Source organism: Phlebotomus argentipes, unplaced genomic scaffold (genome assembly GCF_947086385.1).
Source record: "Phlebotomus argentipes unplaced genomic scaffold, Phlebotomus argentipes genome assembly scaffold_4, whole genome shotgun sequence".
NCBI classification, from domain to species: Eukaryota; Metazoa; Arthropoda; class Insecta; order Diptera; family Psychodidae; genus Phlebotomus; species Phlebotomus argentipes.
In genome coordinates, this window is record NW_026776174.1 from 720,968 (window position 1) to 747,933 (window position 26,966).

The window sequence follows — 26,966 nt, forward strand, 5'->3', positions numbered from 1 at the left end:
GGAAAATTATCTAATCATTAACTCCTTTTAGTGGATGTCGTTTTTTTACGACCCTCTCCCAAAATGACAATCATTTTTTGGGCTATTAAGATGGAACACATCCAAAGTTTCAGTCCTAAAGCTCACGAGACTTTTTCCATGAGAAACTTTGGGCATTTACTCATATTTCATGCTTTTACTTTGTCTTTAAGTGCCACTGGGAGAAGGCCAGATAAGCCAAAGGTGTCTTGTAGCATTCACGATTCTCTTGTACACCATCAACATCCAGTTTATATTACTCAACAATTTTGCATTGAGAAGCTTTCCACAGGCAAAATACATATTGAATTTCGAATGATAATAACAAGTCCTATTTTTATAAACAAAAATTCTTTATTCGTGGCAATTTTTCCTTCGCTCACAATAGCTATAAAATCTACTAACAATGTGTCGTGTGGAAAGGACGAACAATTTTAGACCATGAAGATGCGTAGAAAGTTTTTCGTGATTAAAATTTTCCCAGGGATAAAATTAAATTCCTTCAAGACTTTTCTCAACCGACGCTTTTTTGACTCTCTTTCACCGTCATTTGGCTTTCAACCGCGTTTTCTGGGAGAAAGTTTCAAAAGCACCAAGATAGAAAATGGTATGCTTTTAGTTCGAAATTTGATTCCATTTCTTTCATTCAAAACTCCGGACTGAGCCAGTGATGAGTGGAATGTTGAAAGTTTTTCTTAGAAAATGGGATGTAAGTGAGAAAACTAGAGCAAGAAAGCAAATTAACAATTTTAATAATAGCCTCGGGTGAAAGGAGAAATATTCTAATATTTTATTGTCAATGTTTTTGTCTCTATTCTAAGAAAACTACAATTGTTCTGAGCATACGTCTTTTTGGTTCACGCGTTGCCCCTCAAGCCAGGAAGTAGTGCTGAAATGGTGATAGAATATTGAGATTTCTCTCGAGAAACACTCCAAGAGGTATTTATTTACCGATGGATCCTCGGTTTTCCAGCACTTGTGGAGCCAATAGGCCTTTTCGCATAAATCGTCACCAACTGGTTCCAAGCATTTGTCAATAACTGCCCTCGCTCGATCCTTCAGCTCCGCCGGAAGGCGATTGTAGAGCTTCTCGAAGTGCACATGGCCAGTGTCATCGACCACTTCAAACTCGTGGAAGAGGCAATTCATGTAGCACTTGAGAGCAGGATCCTCGATGGCTTCCCCATCGCTGAACTCCTTGATGTGCTCTTTTCGTCATTTGCAAAATCAATAAAACGAAGAAGAAACATTCAAAACTACACAATTCGGCAAAGTGTAAAAGGGTTTTATGTCATCGGATATAAAATTATTTCGCCAACAGAACCATAACTTGGTTAAGAATAAGTATTTTATGGCGTAAAAAGAGACTGAAGAATTATTGTAAATTAACCAAAGTAGTAAACACACGGAGAATAAGTTGCATTTTTATGTTGAAAAGGAACGATCAAAAAGTGCTAATATCTCTTCACGGTGTTATTTACGCTGTTACTCGAAGTTTTTGCTGTGAGAAAAGTTTTAAGTCAGCCAAATACCTTCCTTTACACCTGTTTTAGGCGCACATACATCATGTGCGATTTTGATGACTCTCAGCACTGCCGGCGGAGGATACTGTAAGAGACAGAAAGCAAACGTGGTTCTTTCACAGTTGCACAATCTTGAGAAAGTATGGAAGAAAATGATTGAACCATATATATTAAAAATTCACACGTTCTCTTCTTGTGATTTCCTCTGGGATATTTTCCCGCCACTTTAAGCCACGCGATGTGCGCGGTTGTTTGCGGAAAATGCTCTCGATAATTGTTTAGTTTTAATTAACTTGCCTGGCAAATGCACTTCAACTCACCGATTCATCTCGGCGCAATTCAACACTCAATGCACTACAAACTAGAGCACTTAAGAGTATCACAAGCTTCATCATCTTGAGAATATTGATTGTTCACTTTGCATCTTCCACTGTTCAAATTTGCGATCATCATCTCCAGGATCGCCTTTTTATACACTTTTCTGTTTGAAGAGTTGCGTGAAAAGAGACCTTCACAGCGGAAGTGTGGTTTAATGGTTGAGGAAATATATGACTTTAATTGCACACGGAATTAGCAATCATCGCGGTTTTTTCTTTTAATTACTAACTAAATAGTAAGCAAAATGAAATTCTCCGTGTCACTGTTCGTCGTCAGTTTCTATCCATATTCTGTTGTTCTTTCTTAGCACAGCATAAATGCTAATTAATCACGCTCTAATTACTGCAATTGAATTTCTAACGTAAAAGTGTAAGTTTTTACCTGTTTTCTACTCATGTAAAAGTGAATTTTTTGTCCACTAATCATTTAATGATTAATTTAATATCGTGGATGGAGAGAAAGTAATTTTTCTTACAACATGACAGTGCAAATTGCGTTGGAGAAAAGCTCGAACCCTTTATCATTGGGTGTAAGTAGGGAAAATTTGCCGGTAATTTTCACTCATTCCACGCAAAATTCAATCAATTAATCACGCTTTCTCGTCTGTTGAAAATAAATCGACAGGGAAAAGTGTGGAGATGGACATAAATCAATATTCATCTTCTATTGATGCTGATTTATTCTACCCTTTTTTCATGAAGTTAGTCACGAGAATTTTGACTTGTCTTCCTCTGCTTGACAGTTTGCGTTAGTGACAAAACTAATGTGCTCTCATCCAAAGTGATTCGCCTCATTCCAACGTCGTTGAGACTTGTCTTGAGAGCATGTTTGTCCTCGACATCTGGGCTATTTTATATTAAGAAATAATGCTGAAAAAGGGGATGAAAAGATGGAGGAAAAAGAAAAGAAGTCTCATTAATTTACCATTTCGCACAAATAAAGCGTTAAGAGGAATTTGGACAAACAGAAAAACTCACTTTTGGATCAGAGGTTTTCCAGCACTGAAAAGGAGAGGAGAAAATTTTTAATTACACTCCTAATTAATTTGAGTCCGGATTGTTTTCTTTTTCACCTTGTGCAGCCAGAAGGCTTTCTCGCAGAGGTTGTCGCCTTCGGGATAGAGGCACTTCTTGCCCATGTGGAGGGCAATATCGTGCATTGAGGCCGGTAGTTTATCGTGCAATTTCTCCAAGTGGACTTCGCCGGCGTCATTCACAACCTCAGCCTCGTGGAAGACGCAATTCATGTAGCACTTCAGCTTCTCGTCCTCGTGGATTTCCCCGTCGCTAAACTCTTTGATGGCCTCTGGCGGAAGAGACAGGAAGTTAATGGATAAGATCAAAAAACTAGACGGAAAGTAGGCTTATTTCCTCAACCGGAAGAAAAACACCACAAACAGAGTAGTTTATCCATGATTACTTTAACCACTTATTTGCCTTCTTGGGCGAAAGAGAGCAATTTTCTCAATTTCCTAATCAAGACGGGAACTTTTTTCAAATAACTCTGCCTGTCATAATGCTTTATTTCTGCATTTTTTTTTCCTTCATATCGATTTTCACCTACAAATGAGATAAAATTGAATTCTCAGAAATGGGAAATGCAATTTTCATTGCGCGTCTCTTTTGTACTTTTCATGTCAATAAAAATTTCCTGGGAAAACCATTAACAAGCTCTACTTCTGAGGTACAAAATGTTCACTTAATCTTCAGCAACATTGATTTAAAGCACACAATTTCATGACTTCACCAGTGCTTTTTCCACGCTTCATCCCCGCGCACAAGATCATAAAACTTTATGAGGCTTATCAGACTGCGTTTATTTTTCACTTATGAAATCTAAAACTCCTCCCGCCCGCCCCCCAAAAAAAACACGCGAAATTATTGTGAGAAAATAAAAAAAAAGCAACACAGACATTTTCGATGCACAGAAGATATGCGAAGTGATTCAGAATTATCTAATTTCGCATTTTATGCCAAAGTGGTTTTGGGGAGTTACAATCGTGAAATTTAAATTGCTGTTTACCGTCAGTGACGCCTGTTTTCTCCACGCAAATGTCATGAATTGGTCTCAGTGCCCTCAGCAGTTCCGGCGGCGGATACTGGCGAAGTATAAGAAAAGAAAAATTGTCATCAAAAGGGCGAAAGAGGAATAAAACTGGGGGCAATAAAACTTACATGTTCATCGCGTCGTGGAACAACTTTTTGCGACATTGCACTGTGGAATGCAACTTGAAGAGCGATTGCAGTGATTAGGAAGAGCTTCATTGTGATCGATTGGATAAGGGAGAGAAAAAAAAGGGGCAAAAAGGAAAGGCGCGGAGGCAATAAAACTCCCCCGGAATGATTAATGTGGATTCCCAGAACAGTAATGAAACTTTGAGCTCGTAAAAGGTGTCATGTGTGTTATTTATATTGCTCGTGAAAATTGCCTGAGCGTTTTTTATGGACATCCATGCAACTCTTAAGTCAATTAATCAATTTGTACAATTAATTTTCTTGTCGCCCTCACCCTAATTATCTCATCAAATTCATATCAAATGCGTGCGAAATCATCTCTATTCTCCAACATTTTCCAGAGAAAAAAAATATTGCCACAATGCATGTGAAATTCCTACAATAATCAATTCATTAATGCAACTGACAAAATTCAGTGACTCTATTCTATTGAATCACCCACAGTCAATTACTACCTTCGCAATCATGGAGAGTGTAAAAATATTCCCAGTCATGAAAAATAATAAAAGTGTAAGCTGTAAATTATAGCATATGTCATTGTGATTAAAATACCATCGAGAGTATCGTCAATCATGCAGTAATTCGTGTGCTTTATTTGTACAAAGCAAATATGACGAGTGTGAATAGATTGTGAAGACGACGAAGCAATGCATTTAAGCACTTCCTTCCCCCCCACTTGTCTTGAGGAAAATCATTCAGCCTAATTACGGAGTTTTCCCTTTGAGCAGCTCGCGACCTCCCAAAGAATGGCTTTTCCCCATAGCAATTACCGAATGATGTCTGTTCTTTGCCCTCGATGACTTCGTGGTGAGATATTTTTATCCAATATAGAATGGAGTCTGGTGGAAAGTCAGCGTGCGATAGTTTTCATATGGCGTGAAGGAAATTGTTTGAATAAATTACCCCTTTTTTGGTCGACGCCGCTGTCTCTCCTACCAAAGAGGTGGGTTTTGAGGAGTTTTTGGGGGGTGAGTTCGAAACGACGAGGAAGTTCGGGAAAATGGAGAAATGGGCGATGGAAAATGATGAGAAGGAGAAAACTCAAAAGGGGGTTATCTTACGTGTTTCTTTTCATGATAGCACGGTGGAGAAAAAGAAACGATTTACTCCTCTTCAGTTTTCAACTTCACGAGCCCACTTCGAAAGGGGTGGAAAATTATCCTTCTCCGCAACGATGGCCCACAAAATTGGTTGAATTTCTCCACTATCTCACCCAGATGTTTCAAGGAAAAAAAAACCCGTGACTTTGTATGCAATCAAAATATGTCTAATGTAATTATTATTTCCACTCATTAAAGTCTAACACTCTCTAGCAAATTTATTCGCCCTCTGGTTGCCCACTTTTCCCTCGTTTTTCATCTTCCACATTTTGTTTCGCTTTTCCTCTGTTGCAGCATTAAATGAATTCTCCGGGTTCGGAGCAAAACACTCATGAGGAGAGTCCTTTGGCAACTGTGGGGCGTTTGAGGATGGAATAACAACGTGAATAGAGAAATACATGGTGAGAAGCTGGTGGGAGAAAAAAACTAAATTAGATTTTCAATTATACGACTTCATTTTTAATTAAGTCATGCCCCAACTGGGGAGACGCGGTGTAAAATTTTTAGGGTTTGCAGAGTCTAAATGACTAAGTGTACAATCCCAGGATCTGGAGAAGGTGTTTTTGCTGTGGCGCGAAAAGAAGTGGAGGCAAAATAAAATGAAATGAAATAGAAAAGTTGGTGGATTGAGTTAATTAGAATATGATTGGACTCGTGCTCAGCAAGTCTTGGGGCTTTTACTGTCATCCACACTGATGCTCTCCATCCTCCCCCCCGCCTTGGCGCAATTTTTATGGAGATAGCGCTTCTGGGAGAGAGACCTTCCCTCATCCGGACATGGGGCGAATGGTGAAAATAATATATTTGAGGCCTCTTCTCGCACACCTCACCGCACTTCTTCAACCAGGACGAGAGAGAGAGCAAAGAAATGATGGTCGTGGAGGTTGTAATAATAATTCTTATAGGTAACAAAATGGTTATTGCTGTTTCTTATCGCGAGCGTGTGTAATGTATAGGACTGTGGGTCATAAATTTCACTGCAAAATAACAAATCTCGCAACTTCTTTTCATGCTGGGCTGTGGCTTTCCGCATCCATCGCACCGAAAACGGTATGAAAGTACACCTCAAGTTCCTCTCTCTTTCGGCATTGCCCCGGTAATTCACTTGATGTAACATTTTCCAACCGAATTATAATCGTAAAATCTCAAAACAGAGTCCGCTCAGACTTCCCTCGGGAGAGTCATGTTTCTCCCCCAAACACAGGGGCTCGTTAATACAATCAAGATAATAGATGGAGTGTAAAATGAATTGCAAGGTATGGAAACCTCATTATAATGGCCTCTCTCACTCAAACCCCTTTTCCATTCCACGGTTAAAGCTCCTCCAGCAATCCAATCATGCGCCTCAGTGGCAAAAAATAACTTTCAATGCGGAGAAAAGGAGAGTTTTCCTTTTGCCAAACAAATTTTCCCAATATCGCAAGAGCCAACGAAAATTTATTATTGCTGACGCAATTTGTGCCTTATTGAATTATAGTCCTGCCAAAGATCATGAGGATGAGAGCGATTATGGGCATCGCTGAATGAGGAATTAGGACAAAGCCGCATGATACAACTTAAACATAACCACCGAAAAACTTTTCCTCATCGTTGACAAATTTGGATTCACACACACACTTTTGTCCGAATATTGGCGCTGGCATTTGTGGTGAAAGACGCCGGGTGAATAGGAAAATTCGAGGAGCACAAAAAGCTCCTCAATAGATAGTTGATTGGTATTCAAATGGCGTTTCTTGCGGCACTTGGCAAAATGGACGCAACAGCGAAGATGGTGAGCGTGGGGAAAAACAAAAAGTCATATAAATCAATGTTTTGACATCAATATTGATGATGCTGTGAAAATACACACACACAGAGAATCTGTACGCCAGAGTGTGAATTTCATCCCACGAGATATATTCACCGGAAGTGCGTCAATATTGCATAATGCGAGATACTCACTATGCAATTAATTAAAATTTCTGGAAACCCCGTAACGGAAATATTTATATTTGATTATTTATATTTATTGACTTTTATCTGCGGAAACCAATAAAACTCACATTTCATCATCGTGGAAAATGTTATTCAATTATCACATTTTGCATATGCTTTGCTCCACTTTTAATACATATTTGCACATTTGCCGCATGCATGCTTTCTTCATATCCGCTTCAATGTTTTTATTCGTCGTTTTTTTCCCATTTGCCACATGCTTAAAACAATGGCAGAAATACAAAAAAAACATTGCGAGAAACCGAGAAATCACATTTTTCTATGTTATTCTTTAAAATTTTGCAAACTCCAAACTTCAGTCAAATAATTTGTATTCATAGATTTTTCTGCACACAAACATTGCGATACACAAACAGTACGTGATTTTTCTGAAAATACTATTCAATATCAAAAATATATTGCCTTTAGCTGTACTTGATTTTCATTTCAGAAAAATTTAAAAACTGAAATTGCTTAAACAAATGTCTGAAATATGAATTCGGCTTCGTTTATTTAATTAATTTTATTAATCAATTATTATTATACTTGATATTTCATTTGGGAATGCTTTCTTCGGATCCGCATTAATATTTCAAATTTATTTACACGGTTGGTTCCATTCAAATTGCAAAGATATATAAATACTTCACCTGAAATTCAAATATTTGATTTTATATACCTTTCGACGGATGAATCGAAAACTGTGAAAAAACGCTTCTTTAATATACCCTAATTTTAGATTTCCCAGATTTTCCTAAAATATTCGTTAATAAAACACTTTAAATAGGAAAATATATCGTTTTTTAAATATAATTAATATAATGTTTAAAAACAGTATTAAAAATTGATTTTTCCGCCAAATCTATTTAAATTCGACTTTTGGACAATAATATTTTTTGTTTATTCATTAACTTTGCCATGTTTCAGTCAAAATTCTAATAAATAATAATAAAATCATCAGAAACAATCACAAAATAATTATTATTAGAGCAAAAATTATCATTTTATTAAATCATTGGCGAGTTGTTTGAGCTAAAATTCGGCGAATTTAGCAGCAAAATAATGCAAAATTTTTTAAATCGTTCTCCAAAAAATTGTAATTTTGACGTCTGATTCTTTTCCATTCACCCATCGATATCACAGTGAGAAAATATAATTTTCCAACGATGACAGAAGCAGAGCCTTCAATATTTAACCTTGTGTATCTCTGCTTTTTAAAAATACCCCCAAATGACCCACATTTTTCACGCCCAACATTGTCGTTCGAAGGGGTGGAGATGATATTTTATCATTTGCCAATGGCATGTGTCTTGTGGTCACAATAAAAAAATAAGCATGTGGTTATAGTTTTTCAAAGCCAACGGCGTCCATGTGATGGGGAGAGAATCTTCACTTATCTCTGGGTGTGGCGGGGAGAGGGTGAATTTTGCGATGTGCCAAATTTATGGGAATAAAATGAAATAAAATATGTTGAAGAGTGTGAATGGTCGATGGCGGGGAGTTTTCTTGGTTTTTTTCCTCGATGGCCAGCACCCTCGGCAAACATTCAACACTCATACGTTTTGAGGGTGGCTGTGCGTTCGCCAGCGATGGGGTTGAAGATTTAATGCTACAGGGTGATAAATCACTATAGAAAGTGTTCAGAATGTGAGGCATCTTTTCTCATTCCGCTCGTCTGCCCTTCCTGCGGCAGCTCCCAGGATATTTAGTGGCTTTAAGTAGATGACATCGCATGGCAAAAGGGGTGCTTCTTCTTCACTATTTGCCCATTTGTCGACGTGTCGACCACCCCTCGCTGCCACGGCGATAGTTGGGTGGCTCTATGGATTTTTCCTCATTTTCCACACCCGACCTATGACCCCTCGTGAGCCATCTACATAAAATATACATAAATGGCGCAAAAATAGAGGATAACGCCCGGAAAAAACGATGACGTTATTGTTCCCAGAGGAGGCATCTTGTGGCATTTCTTCTCCTCGAGAGCTCCATCGACCCATTTCGATGTCTCCCTTCCATCAGTTCTTTGATTTATTATCCGGCGATTGTCAAACAGTTCCTTAACGCTTGTTATTTATGAAATTCACACTGACTGCTTTTCCTGCGTTGTCTCTCCACTGCGAATCCGCATCCAATTCCCAAGCACACTCTTCCTCTCTTCCAACTTCTAGGCCGCAAAAAACATTTCATAAAATGCAATAAAATATAGAATGCCGAAGGAGAGAAGTTGGGGGGATGGAAAAAAAAGCGAACGTGTGGGTGAAATTTTACAATATTTTATCTGAGTTTGTGCTTTTTGCTGTGTGAAATTCCGTGCAAAAACTCTCAGGCTCAACATTATTGATGATTATTTTCCCGTCATTTCTTGTCTCTCCGCAAAATCAACTTTAAGGTAATTTTCTTCACGTGCTTCACATAAACTCAATTTATTTCCCACCCCGGGGCCAACTAGTCCCAGGGCTCTGGGGACCACAAAAGAGAAGAATTTGCGCAAATCAAGCTAAGGGGTTAAGAACTGTGAGACAAATTAATCCCATTTCTAATGCTGGAGAAGTTGTGTCTTTAATTCTATACCCCAGAAATGCGGATATGACTTTTGATATTTTTCATACACACTCACACACGCTGGGGGGATGTTTCGCAACTGTACATATAAAACACAACCCCTCGGCAAAGTTAATGCCTTTGCTTAATGCTTAAACTGTGTGGGAACTCGATATCATGGGAGCTGTCGGATAAATAGTGGAAATAATTAAAATTTCACTTAATATTTTCGTGAGATCTTGCCACTAATTTGCCCCTGGAGGTGTTTTACAATGACTCCCACAGTATCATTAGTTGGCGCGATAGCGGAGGGTTGAAGAAGAATAGAGTAATGACGGATACCGGAAGCGAATATCATTTTGAATATAAGCCTCAGGTTTCGGCTTTTATATGTAATTGGGGCTCCTGGCACACATACATTAATGGTTAGAAGGATTTGCCTTTTCGGGATGCAAGAGAGGTGAGGCAGAGGTGGTGAACGTATGCGAAGTTCCGGTCGTTTCAAAAACACACTACTCACACACACACACACTGGGTGAGCGACCTCGTCCGGAACACCATGGTTTCCGGCCTATAAAAGAACATTTTCCTCACATTCAAATCGACAGAGCGAGAGAGAGAATATTATTCAGTTCATGTGAATAAAACGTGTGCGATATTGCCAAGAAGGTTGATGATATGGATTCGGATTTGCCAATGGAGAGATAATATTTCTTCAATTTGTACACCACTTCCAGACACTTCTTTAGCCTCTGTGCAGAATCTTCAGACACTTCTGAACACCTTTGAAGGCATTCAGAAAACATTGGAAGAGGTTTAAGCTCTTCAAATTCTTAGATTTTGGATTTCATGAACTTATTTCAATGTCTCACAATTTGTTCAGAAGCAATTTCTGTCTTGATTTCCTGGTTTTATCTTCCGAAAATGCCTAAAAACATTCTGACAAAATTGTGAGGTTATGAAAATCAACTTTAAAATCTTCTTGGATTAATTAAAATCCTTTCAAACTCAGAAATGAGTAATTTTAGAGAATATCACAATATTTCTACTGGATAATAAAGTACAAAACGCAGAAATAACTGAGGAAAGAAAATTTTTTGAGGTAATGTTTGACTTTAAAGCTGCTTGTTTCTTCTAAAATTCAAACAATTTGAAGTTTTTAGAACACAAATGCTCAATTATGCCAAGAGAAAGAGAATTATTCTGCATTTAAACACAATTTTGAGGGTTTTTTGAACACAGAATCTGTTTTAAATTAATCACATAACCTAGAAAAGCAAGAAAATTGATTTTACAAAGTTACAATTAATTCCTTAAAATTCCCAACAACCTCTGCTAAATTGTACACCACTTCCGACTGTGATATCTGCCCCTTGAGATTTGCACTAAAAGTGTGGGCGACGAAAAAGCTCGGGCAAAATCTCTCCATGTCTTCTTCCCATTGTTGTTAATTGAGTGAAAAGGAGCGGAGGAAGACTGGGAAAATATTTGCCTACCACCAAAAATTCATATTGAACTTCCTCTCTTTCTCTCTCTCTCTCTCTCTGATTGAACTGCTCTGGCGGAGGATACTTTATTGGATTCCCACCTAAGTGAAATCAGCTCTGCTGGTGCTCAGCAATCTGCAATGAAGGGGAGAGAATATCAGCGCAAGAAATTAACAATGGTGAAAGTATCTTAGCAGATGTCACCACAGAGAAAATATCACACAGCTTCTTGATTCTGTCATCCGTGACGACACAAATTAAATTAAGAGGGAGACGCAAAAGGATTCGTCAGGACTTATGGGAGAGAATCTTTATCTAATTTTCTCCTCGAGGCCCTGCGGCGCGGCTCAAGTGAAAATCATTGCTGGAGGAATTTACACCAAGCCAAATTACATTCTGTAGTTCAGTGTCACATCAAATTACAACAAACAATATTTTAATAGGCAAAAAATCCCCGCGAATACCCTTGCCATGTACATATATTGTCTCCATTCGACGAAAGGGTGCGAAACAGACGCTCGAATGGTGAAATAAAATGCATAGTCTCCTAGGAAGGATTGGTAATTGCATAGACTTAATTCCAATCTACTTGAAAAGTAGACAAAAAGAGGGGGGGTTTAAAGCTCTCACGCCTTTAGCCCAAGAGTTTCGCAGCATCCAATTTCATGTTCTATCTTGAGTTTCAAATGGAATTAAAATTTTCATGCTGGGAGTTTTGGCTGCTGCTCGATGCTGCCGCGAGTGGTGATGATGGGGGTGGGAATCAAGATAATTTCCTCTCGCTTCATCCATACGAAATGCCGAGAATTTGTTACATTTGCTATTTATGCGAAAATACGCTTATGAGATAAGAATTGCTAATACATTCTTTTCAATATCGCTGCATTGTTTATTTTCATTTTGGACCAATTTTAGTGGAGATTCAGAAGCAAGTTTATGGCATGAATGAATCTCATTAAGACAGCATAATTACCAATTTAACAGCCAAGGAATAACAAGAGCGAAATAAGTGTTTTTTTTCTATATTTTTCACTTCATTGAATATTCATGCGTATAAAATAATTTTCTCACGAAATTCAACTACGCAATTTACAATTTTTGATTCAATTCTCATCCTGAAAATTTCCGATACAAAATGTCCAGGAAAATTGTTCTTTACTCGTGCTCAAAAAGCGATAAAACGAATTACTTTAATTACGCGATTCTGCATAAAAAAAAATTTCATTTATCTCCCGTATGTCACACATGAAATTTTGACCATATTTTCCACTCCACTTGCTGCCAAATAAAATCAATTACCGATGCAAACGCAAATGAAATCGAATAATAAAATTGCTTTTCTCCGGACGTGTGTTTTTTTTCCCTGCCCACTCTGAGCCCTGTTATCTCCGTTGGGTGGAGACAAAAAAACCGCGCGCCAGTAAAAAGGGTTGCAAAAATGTTTGTATTTTTTATGTAGTCTCACCACCACTTGGCTTTTTCCGCCGAGTAATAATTTCATGTGTCATTTGCAGGTAAATTCTGTGCATTTCATTTCCTCTCACACACACACACACTTGGCAATGGGCGCCAAAGTGTTATGTCAGCTAATGTCTTTTAAACGATGACAGAGCATATTTAACTTTCGTCTGCAGGTGCATTTGAATCCTCACGATCCTCACGAGGCGCCAAGGGAGCGTCGCATTCCTAATAAAGGTGGGCGCGATGCAATGCCACCCACAATGCTTCCCACACACACACACACACACAAATATCCAATTCGAGAGTTGAGCTCTCAAACTTTTATGCGGGATTTTTTTTTGTGTTCATCCTGGAGTGAAAATGAATTTGCACCATTTGCGTGGGAATTTCCATTACCACCAGAGGGACAATTAAAGAGCTCTCCTGGGCGCCCAATTGTGTGAGACCTCGTGGAATTAATTGAAAAAGCTACAAATGAGGAGATGGAAAATTATATTGTGTAATTATTTATTAAAAAGCCATTCTCGGCATGAAAATCATAAATCTGGAGGGGGAGGGTGAAAATGGCACAGGGTCCACGTCGCGAGTAGGCATATTAAAATTGGCGTGCATTTCGCGCCCCCATCGGAATAATGTTTTTCAAATGAGAGCCACTCCTCTTCCACTTATTTTATGCCACCGGTAATGGTACAAGTTTTAGCGTTTTCGGCATATGGTGAGTTATGGAAAATAAATTTTGCGCTATAATTAACATTTGCGAGCGCTTTGCTCGGCCCTTTTCCGCTGGTGGAAAACTTTATGGTCGCTGGTAACAGGAAGTGGGTGCACAAAATGAATTTCCCGCCTCTGGTCGCGATGCTCACGCACAGTCTCTCACTCACTCTCTCTCTCTCCGTGTCACTACAGGTCGGCCCGAGCCCAGCGTCGCGTGGTACAACGGCGTGATGCCCCTGTCAACCGGCACGGGCATCTCGATGGGGCGCCACGTGACGGTGAACCGCCTGGAGATCAACCATGTGAGCCGAGACGCCCTCAACAATACTTACAAGTGTCAGGCGTCCAACACTAAACTCGTGCCACCCGCCGAACGGAGTGTCCGGTTGGAAATGCTGTGTGAGTATCTGATTTCCACAGATCCGTGACATTGCTGCTATTCAGTTGGTAGTTTTAGAATATATTTGAAATAACCAAGGGGAAGATAATTTCAGATTACATGTTTATAACAAGACTAAAATCAATTAATAACTACAATCTGACCGAAATCTAACTCAAATCTAACTGATAACTTTGATATTCACGTTTTCTTACAATATCTTATGATTTTCTTCAATTAAAATTACACTTTTGCGTATTTTTCTTGATCATTAATGCTTGAGAAAAATTGAGGTTATGTTTCACTTTAGCATTTTTTCTTAAAAATATAATTTTCATTAAGTAAAAAGACGCAATTGTACCAATAAAATGAAAATACTTAAATTTGAGGAGTAATAATTCCTTTTTTAGGGTATTTTTAGTCTCAAATCAATTACAAAACCTAGAAAAATATGTCAAAATTAGAACTTGGATAAAAATTAATTTATGAGAGTAAAATAACCAACAGAAAATCTGAAATTTCCGTATTATCTCCCCCTTGTGTATTAAAATCCTCCAAATAAATAAGAATTTGAGTATATTTTTGCAAAATATAGTGAGTAATATTTTCAAACAAAGCACAGTTAAAGTTTGTATATAAAATACTTACGCGCTCTTGTAAAATATTGAATTTATCAATATGACAATCCAGAGGGGAAACATGCAGGAATAACGTTTATAATACATTTCAACGCAGAATTTCCCTCTGAGCGATTTCATTCAATCGCATTTCCACCAAATTACTGCATGAGCTGTAAAAGTGCGTGTATTTGGTATAATTTTGTGAGCCTGAAGTGATTTCTATTGTCAAAAATGTACTGAATAATTTGGCGTTATTGTATTTTTTCGCCATGGTGAAATGCTTTGGGGTGGAATTTCATGAATCGACAATCACTGGCATGTGAAAATTGAACTTCGAGGAGAATGAGGATAAGTTCATTTGAGCGAATATCTTTTACATGTGCTTTCTGGGGCGTCAACGACAATGGAATTGTAATACGATGGTGGTTTTTCTTTTTGCAGTAAAACCACTAACCGTAAACATATCGGAAAAGCCAAGACAGCTCGTATCGGAGGTGGAGTACAGCTTACGGTGTGATGTCAATGGCTCCATTCCTGACACAGAAGTCAAATGGATGCAGAACAATCGACTCTTTAAGCGTGGGAAGGTGAGTGACACAGTAAAATTTGCGCCATAAAAGATCATGCGTGCTTCTCTGGGTGTGACTTTAATTCGGGCAATATTCCTCTCTGGCAGATAAATCAGATGACAAACTCGAGCGTTGCAACGTCTCAGCTCACCTTTCGCCCAGCTCCAGAGGACGATGGCACAATTCTCAAGTGCGAAGGCTCCAATCCACGCCTCCCAAATTCTGCCCTCGAGGACTCCATGGTGATGAACATAATGTGTAAGTTTATATTCCTTCTTCAACAGCGTTACATCTCAAGGGTGAATAACTCATAAACCTTAGATTAACTTACGAAAAAACAGAAAATATGTAAGAATAACTCTCCCAGTTGGAAAATCATCGAATTTTAATGAACACTTATCAAGAATCTCACCTGAGAAATACTTGGGAAAAATATAATTTAGTTCTTTTTCGCTACTGTGTTGCCCCTTAATCCATCTGGCCAATGTCTGTGCAATTTTTCTTTATTACTCTTATATTTGTCCACAAAAAATTCACCACTACAATAACTCAGAGTGAGTAGGTAGGAATTTCATTTTCCCTGTGTTTACGACAAATAACTTGCCCACTCTCTCTCTCCTTGAGTAGGTGGCAAAAAAAAAGATGAAAAGAAACGGCCACAGAAATGAAAAGACCGAGAATATGGTGAAAAGTGGGAAAAATACAATTTTCTTGACTGATGTTTTGGTATTACTCAAGAGAGAGGTCACACAGTGAAAAGCCAAAAGTCCATTATCTCAGCAAACACCTTAAACAAAATTCCTTAAATGCTTCCACATATTACGCAGAGTTCTCAGTGTGATGTTGAAGAAATTTATATTCATTTTTTTTCTTGCTAGAAATTCACGACAAAGAAAGCAGTAAAATTGCGCCGCGCGCGTGAAGTGCATGTAATTGAAGAGAAAATTCAAAATTTTTCATTTCCCCACCGAAAATGGGTGACAAACAGCGGTGAGAGGAGAGGTAAAATAAGCTTTCTGGGCGAAAATGTTAAGGGACATTGTAAGATTTCCATAGAGAGTCTTTTGTCATTGTGAAAAATCCTTTAACATCAGAGAAAAAAGTAAATTGTGGCGAAAATATTTTGTGGCCTCGGGAATTTTCTATTGCGAAAATTAACTTTGCAATATGCACGAGAGGTTTCATCCTTCCCTCCTCAATTCAGTTAGCAAATCTTCCATGGGGTGCTCAAGGACAGGAGAAGTCAGAAAAGAAGAGTGGCATGGCATAAAATACCGGAGCATTAATTAAGTGAAATTGGATGGAGATAGAGGGAAGATTGGTGGCTGGCAAATTCCCCAAAATTGATCGTTTTCTTTCCCATTCAGATGCACCGCAAGTGAATTTATCCCTGGGATCAACGCTAAATCCTGACGACATTAAGGAAGGAGACGACGTGTACTTTGAATGCCACATAAAAGCCAATCCCAAGGAGCACCGCATAACTTGGTCACACGATGTAAGTACATTTTTCATCGGAGCTCGGGTGGAAGCCATTCACCAGCCATTTACCACGCTAATTGATTGAGAAGCTTCACTCTCTGGCACAGCTTTTCTGCCAAGAGGTGTGCGCCCTCTTTTTCAGGGGTTCTTTTGATGTCGAGAGATGTGACACGTCAGTTTAAGGGGGGGAGGACTGGGAAGGTGGGCGCAATTAAGAATGAAGTGTGGAAGTCATCAGTGCTGCGTTATTTGCAACTGCAGCAAAACTCAATTAATTCAAACTCATTTCCGCTCTTTTGGCCATTTTTCCCCCAAAGTGTCTCACCTTCAACCTCTTCTCAATTTTCCAGGGAAATCCAGTGGTGCAGAACGTAACATGGGGTGTAATAATTTCTACACGTTCACTCGTTCTTCAGCATGTGGCGCGATATCACGCAGGTCAATACACATGTGCTGCAGCCAATGATCGTGGAGAGACGCAAAGTTCACCTGTCACCCTGCGGATCCACTGTAAGTCGAACACACACATTTCATTCTCTCAAAATCGACAAATATATAAATCACAGAAGCTCCCCAGCAAATATGCCGTCAACCCCTTTTCTGCTCTATGCAAATTTTCCACCACACCGCGAAAGCTCCGTGGAAGCGCCTCCGCGAGATAAACTCCCCAACTTTGTTATTATTTATACCGCAGCGTGTTGACGCAATTTGAGATGTATTAACTCACACGAAAGGGGAGAAAAGCGATGGGGGTTGAAACTTAGTGCAGAGCAGCAGCGAGACCACTTACGCGTAATTAACAGTTCAGCTTTGGTGTGAAGTTTTGCCCACCCTTCTTGAGACACAGCTAAGCGATAGCGCGTTCGACTTCCGGAGTGAAAATTCTTAATTTTCCACGCTCCATTTCGTATATACTCTGGCATTTTTCCACCCCGCAATCCTGTGCGCCAGTCGCACATTTCAATTCCCCCTGAATTATTCATGCAACAAACATTGAAAAAGATGAGACCGTGAATGGCGAAGAAATATAAATGAATAATCAGCTTCTTTTGCAATTCTTTCTGCAAAATGCTAATTTTGCAGAATATTTTGTCCACAGAAACCCAACGTTTGATGTTCCCACGATATTTTGTCGTAATTGTTTAATGAATTTAAAATAAAATTTCTCCACGTGTATCAAAATATAACATTTCCACCCACCTTTTGACCTTTTGAATTTAATGTGCAAGAAAGCAAGAATTTCAAGAATAATTGGAATCAAGAAACGTCGCGACATAAAGATTTTAATAAACATGCCTTTGGTCGATTTTTGCTGATTAAATTCCATCATTTCGCTTCAAGTTCTTTGCTAATTGACTCAATAAAAATCCATATTTTCACTCAACCTCAGTTTTATTGAGATCATAAAATATTTAATTTCTTACTATGCGTCTAAGTGCGCATAGTCATTCATCAACGTTTGAATTTAGGGGAAGTCGAGGCCACTAATCTTCTGTTTCTTGTAGTTTCAAAAAGTACTTTTGCAGACGAATGGAATTTTTAATTTCATATTTAATTGTTCAATTTTTGAGCTTTCAATCCAGCCTTTAAGTTAACCTGTGAATCGAAAGCAATGAAAAATCAAAATCATCCTCAAAATTTAACTTAAAACACCTAATCATTCATTAAAATGCTTAAATTGTTCTTTAAGAATTATTTTTTGAATTTTTTCAGTCGATTTAAATGGAATTCTTATAATTTTTTAGTGAAACTTGGCAGAGTTATTAAAAAAACTGAAAATATTATTCTATAAAGTCTTTGAGTTCATTTCATCCAAAATAATTCTAAAAAATTAATTTTTCATATTTTATAATAATTCTTTTCAATTTTTACAAATGAAAAAATTCAAAAATATGACAAAATTTGATGAAAATTCATTCAAATTCTATTTAAATTGTAGAAAAATCCTGAAAATCTAGAATAAACATAATAATAATAATAATAATATTAATAATAACTTCAGCGTCAAATCCAACGATATTGCGGTCAAAAATGCCCTCATCTCCCCTAACATCTTGAATAATTGCACCGAAGGAGCTTTAATATTGTCAGCTGTGGAAAATGGGAAAATGCATAAGAAGGGAATTTAGATGCAATCTAATTGAGTCACGGTGGCGAATCTCAAGAGCAAATAATGACACACCGCACACTGTGGGTAAAAAGGTAAACGCTGAAGGTGTGAAAGTGTCTCGGTCGGGAGAAGAATATGAAAGAAAATTTCGGTGTTTATTCAACACCAGTTTTCATTATGGCTGGCGCTCGTTGTCTTTTCATCAAATATTTATTAGTGCTCCATATAGAATGAATATTGTTTGGGTGTGCTCTATCAACATCCTCCGCCTTTATTGCACCCCAAACCCACCCCTCGCTGGCCCATGAATAAAGGAAAACTTTCCATAGTGGGGCACCCATTTGCTTTGGTTGTTAACAGCGAGAAATTTTCTCCCTTTTGTAACCATCAGCAGAGGGGCAATGAAATCTTTGCCATTGTAGTATTCTCACTCTTTTGGATGCCTTTCATACGCCGTTCTTCACCATGTAATTATTGATCCCCTATTCCTCAGCCCTCTCACCCTCTCACCCTCCCTTTCTCTCTGAACACTGATTTTATCACCAGCACAAAATTCATCAATATTTTCCTTCAATCATTATCCATTTCATCCATCTCAGAGATTTATCGACATTTCACGATTTTCATCCACCTTCTGGTGGTTTCATTAACTTAAGCATCTCACTTTTGTGACCGATTTACTTTTTATGTCTTCGTATAAAATGCGACGAAGGGTGTTTTATAGAATCTCCCTTCATTGACACATCCCGTGAGCTGTATTTTCGATAAGGAGGCAGTAAATTTTTGATTTCAAATGAATGGCGATTGCATTAATTGACTCATTGGTGAGGCTATTTTGGGTGAAGTTTCGCCAAAAGCACCGAAAGATTAATAATAATGAACGACGCACAGAAGGCAAATTTATGCGGAAAATACTGATGAAAAATTCCATCCAACAATCATTGCTGAAAACACAAGTTTTCTCACAGACTTTTGCTCAATTTATAGTGCGCTTAAATATTTAATCTGCGCCCAAGTCGTGGAAGTGAGAAAAGTTCTGGAGAAAGTCTGTAAGATTTTTGGAAGATATCTTGAGCGCAAGAGTTGAAAAAAAAAAATTGTTAACAAGACAAAATCATCTCATCACTAGAAAAGTGTAGGAAGAAGTTTTCGTCAGTTTTCACACAACTATAAAAGGGAGGGGAAAAAAAGGGATGGAGACTTGAGGAAGGTTGACGATTCCCACGAGAATTATTCAGCAGTATGCATCGCAATTCGTCTGGAAAGTCTCAAGAAGTCTATGCATGTATTTTATTCAACAATCCCCATGACCCTGCCCTCAACCCAAATCCCCACGTGACGACATACACACTTGAGATGGAAAATCATGCAAATATTCCACATAATCTCTAAAGTCATTTCCCACTGAATTTTCCATTGGAAAAGACAACAAAGAACCATCAATTTTCCACAATGTTTAGCATCCACTACTTTAGAATGCTTGAGGAAAACAGTGCAGAGATACCAGATGCTCTTCCTCTTCCCCATACAGCATACAATCCCCCAAACAACTATCCTTGTACTTTCTCCCTTGTCTAATTGGAAGAAATATTCACAAAGTGTCTGCTGAGATATGGTTCACGATGCAAAATACCTCTAAAAAGCTCATTCTCGCCCCCACATCATGGGCGCTCCACGTGTGCGTCTTTCCAGCTCTTCTCCGCATACAATTTTGCAGAAGGAATAAATGTGCTAAAGTGTTTTGAAATTTACATCCCAAGTCAAGGAGTTGTGCCATTGTCAGAAGAAGGGGGCGTAATACTACCAGACTCCGACCTATTTCACTACATTCATACCATATACTTTGTTTTCAATTTAATGCACATGGCAAACAAGATACAAATTTTCCTCCATATGCTCACTGTACTTCTGCATTCTCCACCCCAAATGACTCTTGTGCCAGTTTTCACTTGTGCACCAATTACGATTTTTCCCTTTTTAAAACTTATTTGCATTTCAAATAACATGTAAAGTCGCTTTTGGGATAATTATAAAATTCTCAGGAAGAAGCATAAAATGCTGGGTGTATATTTTTAAGTATGAAATTCAATTGTGTAGAAGGAAAATGCAAACAAATTCCCTCTAAAGCTCAATCGATTTTTTTTTCTCATGCTTTGTGTGTTCTAGAAATAATTAAAATGTACTCGAGAATTTTGTGAAAATTGCAAAGGACTTTTATAATATGAAATAATTTCATTTCAACAGAAACTTTTTCGTTAAAACTAACACACAACGAAGTGGATTTAGAGTTCCATATAGTGTATTTTGGCCTCTGTGCGGAAAAGTCTATCATGTTTACCGTCGCAAGGAGCTAATATTGCGCTTTTAGGTGGGGTTAATGTGTCAGCAGGAAGTTGATGTTAATTGTGAGAGTGAAAATCTATGAGGCTGATGGCAAATTTCCGCAAAAGGCGTGGTGTCGGACAATATTTGGCTGGGCTGATATTCTCCCTTCACTTAAGTAGTTTATGAGCGCGAGGACAATTCACCCAGATCAAGAGTCCTGATGGGCAGGACTGCCTGCCATTCTTATGAAGACTAATGAGTTGTCACTCACAATCACGGTTAAATTTTCAACACAACACTGGTGGGATTTTCTTGGCTGGCTTTCGAGATCTCACCCAGAAAACCACATAAGAAAAGTCTGGATAACTTCAATGTGTACAAATACTCCGATTAATCCACACCAAATCACTTTTATCCCCTCCAATTAATTCCTTCTCCTTCTGCTTTTATTGCGGGAATACTTTTTTTTTACAATAAATAAAATAAATCAACAGCAAATAAGAAAGTAATAAAATGTATTAAATTGTGGCTCGTGCGGATGGACGAGGACTCACACACGAAACTTTATTATTCCATCCATTGAATCAACTAACATACAAAATTGTTTATTTATTTATTCCTTCAAATCTCGAGATTTTCCGATTACGCACACATTCCGCCCCGTCGACCACCCACAAATCCGGAAGGGAAAGTGAAAAAGAAGCCGGATGGCGCAAAGGCACCCGGCGTTAAGCTGTGGAAACCTCAGGGAAGTGTGTGATTCTCACGAGGGACAAATGAAAAAATTACAAATACAGGAAAAAAAAGGATTCTAATATACGAAAAACTATCTTCATATTAAAGTGTTTTGCATTTATTTTTTTACATACAGCGTGAAGTCATTCTTTTACATTTATTGAAATATATCACTGTGAATCCTTTAAGGCTCTGTAAGTTCAAAAAAAAACTGAGTAAAATATTGTGGCTTCCTTGGTATGGAATCCACGGAAAGGGAAGAGACGTGCGCAAGGAAGTTTCTTGCTCATGGACGTGAATATTAGGGGGTTGGTTTGGGGGGCGGGAAAAATTGCGTAAGATGTTTTGAGAAATCGAAAACAAAATGTACTCTGGCAGTCTACATATCGCATGGTGAGCGGAATAAATTCTCAATTGATGTTCCATTTTCCCTCCATATCATCTCGGATGGCGTGCGTGCTGTTCCGGAGCAGCCCTTGCCACCCCTTTTCTGAATTTTCACACTTTTTATTTTGATTTTCATCCCAAGAACGCCCGCCGAAGCGTGGCGCAGAAGATCCCTCCCTCTGTATATATACCCGCAGTTCTTTGCGGAATTTCCTGCCGTATCCAGATAAATGATGTTTTTCGACGAGTGAAATCGTGCGAGTGAAAAATTGTCAGGATTTCCACCCCAGAGTCCAGGGGCGGCCACCCTTGGTGTGATCTTCTGGAGCGAGGGAGTGTGTCAAAGTCGCGCACGCAAGAAATATGATGAGGGACATTGACAATGACTGCGGAGTATTAAGTCATTATATCCCTCGAGAGGGGTGTCACATCAGAGATACTTCATGTTTCACGAGGGGTTTGTAATTGGTCGTGTCACAGCTGTTTGGATAGTGATTTTCACGATTGAAAAACGCCTCTTTCTCATGGATAAACAGACCGACTTTCACCCCGATTTCAGCCTGAGACGCCACAACTCGCGAATTAACAGCCCCTCGGTGGCGAACGGCCTCCTCGCTAGGGGTAATGAGGGTTGTGGTGCTCCGTGAGGATGGCACATGAATGTTGGACGAGAGAGAGAGAGATTTTTTGCGCCTGTCACATCATACAATATAAGCTTAAAATGATAGCTCAGGAACCATCTGGAGCCCTGAAGGGTGGATGTCGGCATTTTTTGCAGCGCCTACAGCAGCCCTCACAGCAGTCGCTCCTTGTCCACCTCTTTCGTCGCAATTCTTTCCTCTCCTGCTGTCATTTGGCGCTTTTGTCGCCGCAGCCTAATACACCCCGTCCGGACACCCCAGACCAGGCGCACAATGACAATTTAATTTTGCCCACCCACGCCGACCCACTCTCATTATAAAGAAATGAAACACACAGTGACACACAGTCGCTATATAAATTTATACCGTCATTACAGATAAAAGACTTACAACGTTATTGCAAAGTTTATTCTATAATGGTTTTGCTCTTATTAGATCCTTCTTCCTGGGCGCGAGGAGGCCCTTTTTTGCTGCTTGCCTCGTCCTTCCCCATTCGCATTCGCCAGTGGCGCACACAATCTTTTAATATTAATTGAAGAATAAGGAGAATAATTTTATTTATTACAATATAATTTAATTACAATTCACTGCTCTGCTAAGCACGTACTGTGAAAACTTTTCACCAAAGACTCCCAAGCCATGCTTTATGGCAAAAGTGGCCGGAAAACTAATTAGAAATTCCAAAATCTAAAGTGAAATATGAGATCTATTCCCTCTGGTTCTCTGGGCGTGAAAGAGGGAGAAAGCATGAAATAGTGGTGGGAAAAAAAAGTTGAAATACAATTATCTCGCAAGGACATGAGGAGAGCAGCAGTCTTTTGACCTCTGCCTCCAATTGTGCAGACTCAGGGGTTCTCCAATGTACCCCACAATGGCATCGAGAACATGTTAGAAAGTTATTGGCTTCGGCACTTGTGCCTGAGAAAGGGTATAGAGAGTGTGGGAATATCCTGTGCTAGCAGAAAGGATCAATACGTGGCCTTCCTTCCGCATTAATCAATACAAGAACGGGAAGTGCGTTTCTCAGGCTACAAATACATTTAGCACCCGAGGCGGCTCAATGTTGAGTGTGTTTGGTAATTGAGTCTCATTCGGGGTGTGGGGGAAAATGGAAATTTCAATTTAGATATCATTTGGGGAGAAAATGAAGCGCAACTTGGCAAGTGATCGAAAATCTCAGGGATGAAAGTTGAATTCTTGGTGATTTTTTCATCCCTTTTCAGAGTTGAATGAAGAGACGAATGATGAGCTAGTTTAACCCATATTGAATTCTTTAAATCTAATAAACGAATATTGGATAGCCATAACTTTGCAAGATGTAATTAAAAATTCCATCTCCTTAAAGTGGAGACTCATCTTGAAGTGGTGATTCAATGGTGCGATTAATAGTTAGGGAAATCCTGGTGGGATTAATCAACTCCTCCGAACGATTAAATATTGCAAACTTCCTCGTCGTTGCGCTCCAAAATTCATAACTTTTAAAATTTAGCCCTCGGTGGAGAAGCTATAAAACACTAGAAGAATTTCTTCCAGGGAAACTTGAGATATTGCAGCTGGAGAATAATCTCATTTCGCTGGAGCATCGCTACTAAATTGTGCAAAAGGGTGTGGAATTATGCATATCTCGGTTTGAGATATTTCAAGAATGGTTTCTCAACTATGCACCTTGATTGTTTGGCGGAGTGGAATTTGTGTGGTGAAGATATTGGGTGGAAAGTTTGCAATTAACCCAATGAAAATTCCTTCTTAAATTCTTCTTCCAAGCAATCTGAATGTTGTGAGCATTTTCACTATGCACCTCACTTTCCGCCATTAATTAATACTTTGAGAATTATTTCACTATCAGATGCTGTATCAACACCAATTTATAGTTGTATGCACAGGTTCTCTCAAGTGTACGTGAGAGAAGCAATTAAGACGCTCTGGGGGAAAGAAGGGTGCGGACTAGTTGGAATTGTTGAGAACAAGACAGTAACTTCCACTCTGACCATTAGTCTGTCTTTCTGTCTGGTAAACTGGCCAATTATAGATGTATTTGAGGATGGGAAAAACTTTCTGTATTTACAAAGTTAAATGGCAAATTGTTCCCTCTGCACTTTCTCTCCAACTCTAGATTTTGCAGTTGTGATTTTTCCCCGAGAATTGGGGATGAAAGCTCTGGCTTGAAGGACAAGATTCTGCATTAGGGTAATGTATTCATAGGAGTGCTTATCTATTCATGTTCATTCACCTGAGAAAACCAATAGTTTCACTGAAAGCGCTCTAATCGTAATTACTGTGAGATCTGAAGAGAATGGAAAGATGTTTCTTCTCAAAGAGTCCCATTTTGCTAAGAAATCCTATGGGTGGTTCAATAACGACCAGAGCTTTTAGAGCCCCTGAAAATTGATTTTGCAAATTGCTTATGAGGAATTAAATTGCACTTTCTTGGCAGTTGTGGATCAGAGTTGCCACAGAGTGCCAAATGAAAATCCTATAGCATGTGGAAATGTTAGCAAGAAGAGGATGAAGGAAAACTTCCTGCTTCAACTATCGCGCAAAGTGTTGGGGAGAAAAGAGATCAATTTGAATTGGTTGAAAAGTTAAAGGATTTTCATTTCTTCCTTGCGTGGAAATTTCAATTCTTCGTAAATCTCCTCCGTGGCTGTTGTGAATTTTTCTTCCATGCCAAAAGTTCGTCTATCGCACTTCCCAAACACCACCCAGACTTCACCTCACTCTCTCTCTCTCTCTACTTTTCTCTCCTGTGCACAAGAATAGCGAAAAGAGAGAGCGAACACCCAGAGATTTGCCAATAACTTGGTCCCTTTCCAACCCCATAACATGTGATTTATCCCCCAAAATGCCGCATTGGCAGCATATTGTCTTTTTTTATATGACTTCACCCTATCTTACCGTGCTCACCAATGAATCCGTCTAGGAGAATTCTTGATGGTGAGAATGTGAGACACGACTTTGCTCTTCTCACGAAGAGCGCGCCTTGCATGGCTAAAAGAAGCCTTTGACATGAAATCTTTCCCCAAACATCGACTCGAGGCAAGAATTCACACACTCACCACATGAAAGGATGAAGGGAGGATTTTACATCTTGTTGCTAACATTCATCTGATTCACTATTGGCTCAACACTTTCCACCAAAGATCTTTTCACACTTGATTTTCCACTCTTCAAACTTTCTCTTGCGCTGCCCATTTAGTGGAGGAGAATTCTGCATATTCATTTCAAGGCGTTTTTATTGGAATTCCACAACCATTCGTATGATTTTCATTACATTTATTACCCACTAAATAATCAGACAGAACTTGGAGTTTCGAGAACAGATGCTTTAGTTTGAGTGAATCCTTTGAAGGCCTGCCCAAGGATATGATATCTGATGGAGATTATTCATCTAGCCGATTGCCAAGAGCTTCACAGCTAGAGAGAAAACTGTCTAAGTTATTAATCAATCAAGAATATACGAGTCGTTGCAACATTACGAATTTTGAATTTCAATTCATAAAAGCCACGATTTTACGTTACAACTTTATGCTCTTAATAGCTTATAATTGATTGGGAGTTTATTTAATACAAATTTCAGCTGTCAAAAATCATTTCATATATTTTAGGGTAGAATATTCCAACTTTCGCCCAATTTCTGATCATTTTCCTCCACGTTGACGTAAGAAAATGTTCTTTAATGTCAGTGAAGCGTATTTTTCCGTTTTGCCGAAAGATGTTTTCAATGCCAAGAGATGCAAATGCTTTGGAAAAGCAATCAATTTCCTTGGCAAGGCTCGAAGGATGTTTGGAAACACACAAAAGGCCAGATAAATGCCAACAATCTGTATTTATTGACCAGAAAATATCATCAATATCGTCTGTTTTCTTGAGTTTCACATGAATTTTCCGGCTACTTTGCCTTCTCACGACGTAATATGTTAATTGCCCTTATTAATTAATTGGAAATGAATTTCCCGCTTTCGTAAATGTTATGAATCGCAATTTTGCAACGCAGTTTTACGAATTCATAACTTATTCAAAATTTGATTTTTTCCTTGCAGATTCTCCGGTGTGTTCGGCACTAAATGCTGGCATTGTTGGAGCCTCTCTGGAGGAATCTGTCACCATTCCGTGTCGTGTTAGTGCAGATCCTCCCATTGTGGACTTCGAATGGACCTTCTCCAGCAGCGGAGAGCGCTTCGAGGTGCCGCCTGGACACTATGTCACAATGCAAGACACCCAATCAATGGGTCACGGCGATTCGTCGCACACGGAAATGGACGGTAAAAAAAAAGTGGGAATTCTTTGC

General features: G+C 38.9%; 3 protein-coding genes across 3 annotated transcripts in view; 1 reads left to right on the forward strand and 2 right to left on the reverse strand.

Annotated features, from left to right (window-relative positions):
• LOC132257796 (uncharacterized) overlaps positions 1 to 26,966 on the forward strand; it is a 129,429-nt gene that overhangs the window by 89,416 nt on the left and 13,047 nt on the right. Inside the window, exons 6-11 of the mRNA XM_059754827.1 lie at positions 13,623 to 13,829; positions 14,871 to 15,016; positions 15,106 to 15,256; positions 16,366 to 16,496; positions 16,831 to 16,990; positions 26,719 to 26,940. Of these exons, the coding sequence (XP_059610810.1) occupies positions 13,623 to 13,829; positions 14,871 to 15,016; positions 15,106 to 15,256; positions 16,366 to 16,496; positions 16,831 to 16,990; positions 26,719 to 26,940 (1,017 nt within the window). The remainder of the gene's footprint in view (positions 1 to 13,622; positions 13,830 to 14,870; positions 15,017 to 15,105; positions 15,257 to 16,365; positions 16,497 to 16,830; positions 16,991 to 26,718; positions 26,941 to 26,966) is intronic.
• Positions 785 to 2,003, reverse strand: LOC132258163 (pheromone-binding protein-related protein 6-like). Its single transcript, XM_059755305.1, has 4 exons — positions 1,862 to 2,003; positions 1,551 to 1,626; positions 970 to 1,226; positions 785 to 907 (listed from the first exon to the last, which is right to left on the reverse strand). Exons 1-4 carry the CDS (start codon positions 1,934 to 1,936, stop codon positions 890 to 892), a joined length of 426 nt encoding a protein of 141 aa, XP_059611288.1. The 5' UTR covers positions 1,937 to 2,003; the 3' UTR covers positions 785 to 889.
• LOC132258162 (general odorant-binding protein 83a-like) lies at positions 2,588 to 4,291 on the reverse strand. The gene is made up of 5 exons (XM_059755304.1): positions 4,094 to 4,291; positions 3,942 to 4,017; positions 2,992 to 3,224; positions 2,897 to 2,920; positions 2,588 to 2,788 (listed from the first exon to the last, which is right to left on the reverse strand). Exons 1-5 carry the CDS (start codon positions 4,181 to 4,183, stop codon positions 2,771 to 2,773), a joined length of 441 nt encoding a protein of 146 aa, XP_059611287.1. The 5' UTR covers positions 4,184 to 4,291; the 3' UTR covers positions 2,588 to 2,770.